At 52.6% G+C, this 11,290-nt stretch overlaps 1 protein-coding gene across 1 annotated transcript; it reads left to right on the top strand.

The window, feature by feature from the left end:
• The first annotated feature begins 225 nt into the window (after window positions 1-225).
• LOC122426613 (intestinal-type alkaline phosphatase-like) lies at window positions 226-3,947 on the top strand. Its single transcript, XM_043445677.1, has 11 exons — window positions 226-344; window positions 425-541; window positions 656-771; window positions 963-1,137; window positions 1,217-1,389; window positions 1,681-1,815; window positions 1,904-1,976; window positions 2,080-2,214; window positions 2,306-2,497; window positions 2,726-2,842; window positions 2,971-3,947. The coding sequence occupies exons 1-11, from the start codon at window positions 278-280 to the stop codon at window positions 3,264-3,266; spliced, it is 1,596 nt and encodes a 531-aa protein (XP_043301612.1). The 5' UTR covers window positions 226-277; the 3' UTR covers window positions 3,267-3,947.
• Window positions 3,948-11,290: the final 7,343 nt, after the last annotated feature.

Genomic DNA, 11,290 nt, shown 5'->3' with positions numbered 1-11,290 from the left:
CCCTTAGGAGATCACTTGTGAGAGAGGGACCTGCCTCCTCAGGACCCCTGCTGGCTCAGCCACACCCACCACGTCCCTCTGGCAACAGGGCTCAAAGTCATAGGGCAGGTGAGGGGCAGGGTGTGGCCACCCGGGGCACTGGGAGGGACACTGGAGACTTTTATAGCAGGGAATTAAGCCCGGGCAGCCAGTGTTGCAGCTTGTAACCTGGTGTCCCAGCCTTGCCCGAGACCCGGCCTCCCCAGGTCCCATCCTGACCCTCCGCCATCACACAGCCATGCAGGTGGCCTGCGTGCTGCTGCTGCTGGGCCTGCGGCTACAGCTCTCCCTCGGCCTCGTCCCAGGTAACCAGGCGGCTCCTGAAGCCCCCCACTCACAGGGGGCGGCCCCAGGCTCACCTGACCTCCACTCTCCCCTTGGGCAGTTGAGGAGGAAGACCCTGCCTTCTGGAACCGCCAGGCAGCCCAGGCACTTGATGTGGCTAAGAAGCTGCAGCCCATCCAGACAGCCGCCAAGAATGTCATCCTCTTCTTGGGGGATGGTGAGTGCGCTAAGCTGGTCCACCCCCTGTCCCCCCACAGTCCTGGAACCCTGGGCTGCTGGCTGACCCAGGCTGGCCCCAGGGACTCAGACCTGACACAGTGTGTATCTTCAGGAATGGGGGTTTCCACGGTGACAGCTACTCGGATCCTAAAGGGGCAGATGAATGGCAAGCCGGGACCTGAGACACCCCTGGCCATGGATCAGTTCCCCTACATGGCTCTGTCCAAGGTAAGGGCCAAGTGACCTCAGGGTGGTCTACACTGGAGGGGTGGGTGTGGGCCTAGGGAGCGGGGTAGGAGGGAAAGCCCCAGGAGGGCTGGGGTCTGAGATAGGGGCCAGGAGCTGTGAGGATGGGCCCAGGGCCTGGGTCAGGAGCTGGGTGTCTACCCCAGCAGAGCTGAAGGCATCTCTGCCCCCAGACATACAACGTGGACAGAGATGTGCCTGACAGCGCAGGCACGACTACCGCCTACCTGTGTGGGGTCAAGACCCGTATGAAGGTCATCGGTGTAAGTGCAGCTGCCCTATTTAACCAGTGCAACACGACACGTGGGAACGAGGTCACATCTGTGATGAACCGGGCCAAGAAAGCAGGTGGGTTTTTCCATCAGTTTCCTGGGCAGGGGCAGGTTCAGAGACCTCAGGGGCCCACCATGACCTCTGCCACCCTCAGGGAAGTCAGTGGGAGTGGTGACCACCACCAGGGTGCAGCACGCCTCCCCAGCCGGGGCCTATGCGCACGTTGTGAATCGAGACTGGTATTCCGATGCTCAAATGCCTGACCAGGCTAAGAAGGAGGGCTGCCAGGACATCGCCACACAGATGGTCTACAATATGGACATTGACGTGAGTTGCGACATGAAAGGCAAGGGGCAGGGCTGGGCAGAAGGGATGGGACACACATCTGACAGTCCTAGGTAACCCACAGCGCTGGGGCCTTGGGAGGTCTCTGTATGTTTGCAGGCAGTATTGTTGGCAGAGGTTGGGGTGGGGTGGGCGTGGGGCACAATGTAAGAATTAGAAGTGGGGACAGGCCTTTCTCACAGACCTGGTGGGTGAAGAGTCTAGGGGCTCTGTGTAAAAGGAGCAAAGGGCCAGCCAAGACCCAAACCCACCTGTCTTAATCTCTGGTCCCAGGTGATCCTGGGTGGAGGCCGAATATACATGTTTCCTGAGGGGACCCCAGACCCTGAATACCCAGAAAATGGCAGACAGAACGGAGTCCGGAAGGACAAGCGGAACCTGGTGCAGGAGTGGCAGGCCAAGCACCAGGTGATGGGGGCTCACGGGCAAGGGGGTACAGCGGGGCCGGGCCCGGGGTGTCAGGCTATGGGCTGAGGCCTGGTTCTGCCCCTCTCAGGGAGCCCAGTATGTGTGGAACCGCACGGCGCTCCTTCAGGCGGCCAATGACTCTAGTGTAACACACCTCATGGGTAACAACCCCACCCTCCCCCACTGGCCTCCCCAGGAAGGGTGCCACGGGCCCCCCATTCCCATCCCCAGCTTGCAGGTCACCACTGGTCCCATTTCCCACAGGCCTCTTTGAGCCGGGAGACATGACCTATGACATCTACCGAGACCACACCAAGGATCCATCCCTGGAGGAAATGACGGAGGCAGCTGTGCGTGTGCTCAGCAGAAATCCTCGGGGCTTCTTCCTCTTCGTGGAGGGTGAGTAGCAGCTCCTTGCGGTTCAGAGGGGAAAGGCGTGGCACTCAGGGTGGTTTTGGCATCACCCACCTTCCACATGACCTTCTTGCAGGAGGCCGCATTGACCATGGTCACCATGAAAGCATAGCTTATCGGGCACTGACGGAGGCGGTCATGTTCGACAATGCCATCGCCAAGGCTAGCCAGCTCACCAGTGAAGCAGACACACTGACCCTTGTCACCGCCGACCACTCCCATGTCTTCACTTTCGGTGGCTACCCACTTCGTGGGACCTCCATTTTTGGTAAGCCAGGGATAGTGGCAAGTTCTTGTCCTAAGTTATGTTGCACAAAGTGCTCTTGAGTCAGCTCCCTTATCTGCAAAGTGGAGTAATATTAATAATAGCGGCTGCCCTGCCTGGCTCTGCTAAGGATTAAGCCAGTGAACAAACCAGAGGTGCCTGAGCTCAGCACCCAGGAGGCACCTCAAAAGCTGGGGTCAGTGTGATCACGGGGTCCCCTCTTCCCTGCAGGGCTGGCCGATGGCAAGGCCAGTGACCACAAGTCCTATACCACCCTCCTCTATGGCAACGGCCCAGGGTTCCGGCTGAACATGGGCTCACGACCTGACGTGAATGAAAAGCAGAGCAGTGAGTGCAGTGGGTGGGCCCTGGGGAGCAAGGGAGGGGCGCATGGGAGGAGGGAAGACCCTACTACGGAACTCCTGAGAGGGGGAGGCCGCCTCCCTGCCCACCCTGAACCCCCTCCCTCCTCTCAGTGGATCCCGAGTACCGGCAGCAAGCCGCCGTGCCCCTATGGAGCGAGACCCATGCTGGTGAGGATGTGGCAGTGTTTGCACGAGGCCCGTGGGCACACCTGATGCACGGCGTGCAGGAGCAGACCTTCGTGGCGCATGTCATGGCCTTTGCTGCCTGCGTGGAGCCCTACACCACCGACTGCCGCCCTCAGCCCCCCAGCAGTCCCTCGGACACCGCCCACCAGGCTGCCTGCCCATCCTCACTGGCACTGCTGGCCGGGGCCCTGCTGCTGCTGCTGGTGCCCACTCTGCACTGACCCCCACCCACCCGGGCCTCAGGGCCTCCTCCCCACCCCCAACCTTAGTGGGCCCAAACCACCCTGGAAGCTGAGATCCTGACTTTCCTGTGAGAGCCACAGTCCTCGGTGCCCCCACCTCGGTAGCCTCAGATTTTATTGGAGCTGCCCGAGACCCCAGGAAAGGCAGGGGCTCAGACCACCCAGTCTCTGCTCCCCACCTAGTAGCCCTGCCTGAGGACCAGGCTGGCACCAGAGGTGACCCCCCGCAGGGAACCAGGACCTACCAGCCCCCCACTGGGGGCTTCCGGGAGTCGTAGCTTCTTGTTGCGTGACTTCCGGGAGGCGTGGTTTCTGAGGAGGTGTGGTTACTGAGGAGGCGTGGCTCCCCGGGAGCTATGACTTCTGGTCGTCCTGGAACCCATCCTGTGGGCACCTCGTCGGCAAAGGAGACGTCTGGGGCCAGGAGCGCTGGGGGACCCTGGACACAGAGTCTTATTGGCCCCTCCTAGGAACCCAGCGGTACCATTACAGAGAGGGGACAGCGACACAGAGGAGAGGACACTTGTCCCAGGTCCCTCAGCTGCTGTGAGGGTGGCCCCGGTGCCCCTTCCAGGCCAGGAGCAGCGGGGGAGCTGGGGGGTGGGGACACAGGCCACACACTCCTGGGAGGGAGGAAGCAGCCCTGAAATAAAACTGTTTCAAGTGTGATACGTGTGGGAAGAGAAGCCCTTAGCAGGTGGGGGCACAGTGTGTGTGTGTGTGTGTGTGTGTGTGTGTGTGATTCACATCAGGAGGTCAGGGAGGGGCTGATGAGGGGCTGACATTGAGCAAAGGCCAAAGGTGGTGAGGGCGGAAGCTACGCAGGACAGAGCAATTCTGATAGCTCTGAGGGAGCGTGGGCAGGGCCAGGTGAGGCCAGCAGCGGGACCAAGTTGGGGCTTTCCCCTCCCCGAAGCCAGGCTTTCACCTTCTCTGAAAACAGAAGGACATTCCTGAGCTTCAGTGCTCACCCCTCCTACCTCCCTGCCTGACGCCCAGGTGGTCATCTGGTGGCTTGTCACCTCCTTGGTCCCGTGAGGTCCACTAGATGCAGCCCTCAAAAGATAGAGACCAATATAAACTTGTGTTTCCTTTCTGCATCCCTGCTCCTGGAGGCGGGGGGGGGGGGGACATTCATACCACTCCCTACAAGGCTCAGTTCAGTTCAGCCATTCAGTCATGTCCTACTCTTTGCAACCCCAAGGGCTGCAGCATGCCAGACTTACCTGTCCATCACCAACTCTCGGGAGCTTGCTCAAACTCATGTCCATCGAGTCGGTGATGCCATCCAGCCATCTCATCCTCTGTCGTCCCCTTCTCCTCCTGCCTTTAATCTTTCCCAGCATCAGGGTCGGAGGCGAAAACAGGAAGTGGGGAGGAGGTCCAGGGAACTCTTCCTCCTAGAAAGGGGCCCTCCATTTATGCAAAGTGCTGGGCTTGGGGGCAGGGGTGGTGGTAGTGATTTAGTCGGTAAGTCGTGTCCAGCTCTTTCAACCCTGTAGCCCACCAGATTCCTCTGTCCATGGAATTTCCCAGTCAAGAATACTGGAGTGGATTTCCCCATAAGATCTTTAACTCAGGGATCAAACCCAGGTCTCCTGCATTACAAGCAGATTCTTTACTGACTGAACTACTATGGAAGCTCCCCCCAACCAGGGGGAGAGCCTTTCTGTTCCCAGCTGCTGTCCTGCTCCCCCTGAGGATAGAATTCTCACTGAATCCTGCAGGGGACATCCTGAGTGGGTGGTGGGATGCAAGCAGAAAACATCTCCCCATGGATCAGCTGGGCTTCCCTCGTAGCACAATCGGTAAAGAATCTGCTTGCAATGCAGGAGACCTGCGTTCGATTCCTGGGTTGGGAAGATACCCTGGAGAAGGAAATGGCAACCGACTCCAGTATTCTTGCCTGGAGAATATCATGGACAGGGAAGCCTGGCAGGCTACAGTCTATGGAGTTGCAAAGAGTGGGACATGACTACACCACCACCACCACCTATCAGCAGGTGCTGAGCTGGCCTTCATATTGCCCAGCCAGTGGCAATGCCTATGTCAATGTGAAAACTTTGTCTCACATCTTGTTGAGTGTGGAGCCAATAGACACCACCAACCCAAACGTGAGAAGTAAGGTTTTATTATGATTAGCACAAAGTAAGAACTCTGGACCTTTCCCAAAGTAGTGTCTCCTTGAACAGAAAAACTGGGGGAGTGGTTTTTCAATCTTTTAAAATAAATATTTATTTTTAATTGATGATTGGTTTATAATATTGACTTGATTTCTGTCATACATCAACATCCCTCCTTCCTGAATCTCCCTCCCAACTCCCACCCATTCCCACCCCTCTAGGTTATTACAGAGCCCCAGTTTGAGTCCTGAGTCACACAGCAAATTCGCATTTAAGTCAAAGCGAGTTTTAGGCATATTCATGAGGGACTTGAGCAGAGGAGGATTCAGCATAGGACTGGAGCAAGTTCTATAGTTAGTGATAGTGGCTCAGTCGTGTCCAACTCTGTGTGACCCCATGGACTGAAGCCATCAGGCTCCTCTGTCCATGGAATTCTCCAGGCACAAATAGTGGAGTGGGTTGTCATTTCCTTCTCCAGGGGATCTTCCCGACTCAGGGATTGAACCCAGGTCTCCCGCATTGCAGGCAGATTCTTTTTTTTTTTTTTTAATGGTAAATGACATGTTATTTATTTTCAATTACTATGGGGGGGAAAAAAGAATGCAGTATTCATACATGCTACAACATGAATAAACATTAAAACCATCTTTAGTGAAAAAAATCCATATAGAAAAGGCCACCCAGATCCCATATTTGCCATGTCTGCTTTAAATCCATCAAGTTTGTCCAAATAACTGAAAAATCTCAGTAACACTCCAGACAAACTTCAAGGGAAGCTATGATGCTCACTGCCCTTGAAGGAGTCCACACGGAATGAAGAAGTACTGTGGGAAGTCTATTAGTAACCACCATGTCTTGGGTTCTCTGGATGACCTTCTCGCGCAGCTCCTCATCCCCTACCACCGGAAAGGCCACCGGACCCAACCGCCCGCCCGGGACGCAATGCCTTCCAGACGTCCCTCCCTCCCTTCCTTTGCAGGCAGATTCTTTACTGTCTGAGCCACCAGGGAAGCTTCATTGAAATCAAGAGGGTCAAAACCATCATCCATCCTCCACCTGGTAGGGGCCTTAGGACCAGCAATTCTCCAAGATTTATTTGTGTAAATCCCTAAGGAGGGTTGTAGAGCTCTGCTTTATCTGCACTATTATTTGACTGCATTTTTTCTTGCATTCCTTTGTTCTCTTAAGATAAGTAATTACTGAGAGCTTTTCAAGGTCAAGCACTGAGCTCAGGCTGAGATTGAAAATAACTTAGGTCAAACTGGCTTCTCTTATGTCTTAAGCCCTTGGACAGCAAGGAGCAAGGTTTGATACCAGCCAAGTCTAAAGGAAATCAAGTCTGAATATTCATTGGAAGGACTGATGCTGAAGCTGAAGCTCCAATACTTTGGCAAACCTGTTTCCAAGAGCCAACTCATTGGAAAAGACCCTGATTCTGGGAAAGTTTGAGGGCAGGACAAGAAGGGGCTGACAGAGGATGAGATGGTTGGATAGCCTCACTAACTCAATGGACATAAGTTACAGCAAACTCTGGAGATGGTGAAGGACAGGAAAGCCTGGAGTGCTGCAGTCCATGGGGTTGCAAAGAGTGGGATGTGACTGAAAAACAACAATAAATGTCAGGTAAACCATTCCTAGTCTCTTTCTCTGGGTACTCCCTAACTTATCTGCTTACACCTATGTGGGGCATCATGCTGGGGGCTAAGACAGGCCCCAGAGAGCCCAGGGTGGTAAATGGGGACACTGGTGGAGGGTGCTGGGCTCCAGATGAGACCGCACAGGACTAGGCCTTCTTCCCAGAGAAGAGGGAGATCCACAACCATCTCCCACAGAGCAGGCTCCATGGAGCTGACTATCCCCTGGCCCCAGGCATCTAAAATCTCAGAGTACAGGACTGGAGGTGTTATCTCTTACTGCAGAGCAGAAGTCATGCAGTCTGCTGCCTGGTCATCCCTGGGCCCCAGGGGAGGGGGCATGACAGCCTCTCATCTCACTCAGGTGACTCAAGCCTGGGGTAGGGGGCGGGGTGGGGGGGGTGGGGGGAGCTGGTGGCCAGGGGCCCTGGTGGGAACTTGGACAAACATTTTTATTTGCTGCAGTGACATGTGGTTTGTATTTGGTCTCAGGCCCTACCCAGGCCCAGGATAAAATTCACAAGAAATCAAGCAAGAGCATAGCTGATGATCACTTAATGTTATCATAAGAAGAACATTCAAAGACACTTTAGGAACTTCCCCAATGATCCCAGTTGTTAAGAATACTTCTGCCTATGCTGGGAACCTGGGATCAGTTATCTGGTCCAAGAAGTTCCCACATGCTGCAGGGCAACTAAAGCTTTGTGCCACAATTACTGAGCCAGCGCTCTAGAGCCTGCTAGTCGAAACTACTGAGCCCACATGCTCCAGAGGCTGTGCTATGCAACAAGAGAAGTCACCGCAATGAGAAGCCCTCACATCACAGCTGGAGAGTAGCCCGTGCTCAGCAACAAAGACTCAGTACAGTGAAAATAAATGAATTTTTTTAAAAGAAGAAACTTTATATGCCACACCTATCAGAAGGGCTAAAATTTTAAAAATGTAAAAAAAAAAATACCAGTGTCAACACCAAATGATGGTATGAATGGAGAGAAGCTGAATCCCTCACACATTGCTGATGGGAACGCAAAATGGTGTGAACACTGGAAAATGGTTTGGCAGTTCCCTTCTTTTTGAGCAGGAGTCGGGATCAAGGGGAGATCTCCTAAAACAAAAATCAAAAACAAAAACTAAACATGCAACAACCATGAAAGTGAAGTGAAAGTTGCTCAGTCATGTCCGACTCTTTGGGACCCCATGGACTATACAGTACCTGGAATTCTCCAGGCCAGAATACTGGAGTGTGTAGCCATTCCCTTCTCCAGGGGATCTTCCCAACCCAGGGATTAAACCCAGGTCTCCCACATTGCAGGCGGATTCTTTACCAGCTGAGCCACAAGGGAAGCCCAAGAAGACTGCAGTGGGTAGCTTATCCCTTCTCCAGAGGATCTTCCCGATCCAGGAATCAAACTGGGGTCTTCTATATTGCAGGTAGATTCTTTACCAACGTAGCTATGAGGGAAGCAATTGCATTCCTGGGGGCTTACCCAGAGAAACTGAATGCAATGAAATGCTCACACAGAAACCCATTCATGAAGATGTGTGGCTGTTTTCCTTTTTCTCTTTAGGCCTCACTGTACAACTTGCAGGATCTTAGTTCCCTGACCAAGAATCGAACCAAGACCCACAGCAGGGGTAGTGCCCCTTCCCAACCCCAGGACCACCAGGGAATTCCCACAGCAGCTTTATTTATAACAGACAAACCTGGAATTGGCCCAGAGGTCCTTCCACACATGAACGGTGAAGCACGGCCTAGGGTCCACTCCATCTCAGACACAAGGAGTCAACTCCTGAGCCCTCCTCCAGTGAATGCCCAGGGAGTTAGGCTGAGTGGGGGGAAAAGCCATTCCCAAAGATTGGCTGATTCCATTCCTGTAACTTACTTGCATTGACAGGGTTTTGGGTTTTTGTTTTTTTGGTTGCACCATGCAGCATGCAAGATCTTAGTTCCCAGGCCAGGTATGGAACACCCATTGCCAGCAGTGGAAGTGTGGAGTCTTAACCAGTGGACCAAGAGGGAGTCCCTAAAATGACAACATTTTACAAACACAGGAAGCTATTAACAGAGGGCAGGGTGATTATACAGGGGTCCTAGGGGTTGGAGCTGTTCAGCGTCCTATGGTGTGATTACATGAACCCACATGTGTGATAGATGGTACAGAACCCACACACACGCAAGTGAGTACAGGTAAAACGGCCGACTCTGAACAGAAATGTGAAAATCTGAGTTATACCCTCAGAGAAGATTGGAGAAAGCATGCAAAGGATGTCTGTGTTATTTCTTATAATCACATGTGAATCTACAGTCATTTCATGTCAAAAATTCAAATTTAACAAAGGGACTGGGAATACACTGGACTGAAGACAAATCTTGCAGTAATAAAAATTTAACTTACGGACTGATCAAAAGAATCAATTAATAAAGGGCCTGCCCAGGAGTTAGTCCCTCCTGACATTTGGCCAAGAATTTTCTGAGCACAGGACTATGAGGGGGACAGAGGCAGCTGTGGGGCAGCTGGCAAAGGCAGGAAGGATGCCCTCCACCCCAGCAGGCAGGTCCCCTAAAGCAGGGGTCTCCAACCTTTTCGGCACCAGGGACCAGTTTCCTGGAAGATAAATTTTCCACAAACTGGAAAGAAGGGGGATGGTTTCGGGATGATTCAAGTGCATTACATTTTATTGTGCTCTTTATTTCCAATCAAATTCTGCCACTGATCTAACAGGTGGTACCAGTCCTCAGGCTGGAAGGGTTGGGGACCCTTGCTCTAGAGGGTAAGTAGAGGATACCCTGGGTTAGCGTGCTGAGTGAGTGAACAGCAGGTCAAGGGAGGAAGAGCCCAGAGGCTCTGCCTGAGGGGATGGCACGCTGGAGAGCTGGCTACCAAGGTCCACTGGGGTGGGCGGGACTGGGAGGAAGGGCTTTTTTTTTTTTAATTGTTTTTTTTGGACATGTACATACTGCTATTTATCATTTAGTTATTTATTTTTGGCTGTGCTGGGTCTTCCTTTTGCATGGGGGCTTTCTCTAGTTGCAATGCAGAGGCTTCTCATTGTGGTGACTTCTCTCGTTGCAGAACACAAGCTCTAGAAGCACAGCTTCAGCAATTGCAGCACTCTGTAGTTGGAACTCATTGGCTTTCCTGCTTGCGAGCTTCTGTAGCTGCAACTCAGGAGCTCATGAGTCGTGACTCCCAGTGACTACAGCGTTTGGCCTTCAGTGGTTGTGGCACAGCCTAAGTAGTTGCAGCTCCCAGGCTCTAGAGTGCCGGCTCAGTAGCTGTGGCACCCAAGCTTAGTTGCTCCATGTCGAGTGGAATCAACTCACCAGGGATCGAACCCATATCCCCTGCACTGGCAAGCAAATTCTTATGCCCTGGGCCACCAGGGAAGTCTGAAAAATTTCTTAATTCTGATAAAAAGCACAACATAAAAAGTACCATCGTGGGACTTCTCTGCAGTCCAGGGATTAAGATTCCACAGCAGATGGCATAGATTCCACCCATGCTTGGGGAACTAAGATTCAGAGTGCTCTGTTGTGCATTAAAAAAAGAAAGAAAGAAAATTTAAAAGGGAAAAAAAGTTACCATCTTCACCATTTTTATACCCAGACCATTAATGTTATGTCTATTCACATAGTTGGTCACAGATCTACAGAACTTTGTCATCTTGTAAAACTGAAAGCCTGTATCTTGAACAAGTCCACAGTCCCCCTCCTTCCAACTCCTGGTGCCACAATCCAAATTTCTGATTCTAATCATTTGACTACTTGAGATCCCTAGTGAAGTAGAAACACACAGCGTTTGCCTTTTTCTGACTGACTTTTTTCACTGAGCATCATGTCCACAAGGTTCATCCATGTTGTAGCAGGTGTGAGACCCACCTTCCTTTATAAGGCAGCATAGTATTTCACTGCATAGATACATCACAATTTGTTTATCCATTTGTCTGCTGTGGATGCTGGACTTGCTTGCACCTCTTGGCTACCATGAATAAGGCTGCTACAAACGTGGGTGTGCAAATTCCTCTTCCAGATCTTAATGTCAGTTCTTGGGGATACACACCCAGAGGCGAGATTGCTGGATGGGAGGATTGCTTTTGAACCCAACCTGGGGTTACTGAAACCTTTTAGCTCCTAAGCTATTCCTGCGAGAGTGTGTGGCCTGTGGAGAGAACAGACTCACCCCCAGCTTCTATCTATCTGTCCAAGCGAGCAGAGGTCAATGTCACGTACAGGGCACTGGGCTCA

This window comes from Cervus canadensis, chromosome 24, assembly GCF_019320065.1.
Source record: "Cervus canadensis isolate Bull #8, Minnesota chromosome 24, ASM1932006v1, whole genome shotgun sequence".
Taxonomy (NCBI): Eukaryota; Metazoa; Chordata; class Mammalia; order Artiodactyla; family Cervidae; genus Cervus; species Cervus canadensis.
The sequence above is the reverse complement of the archived record's forward strand: the minus strand, read 5'-3'. Positions and strand labels throughout refer to the sequence as shown.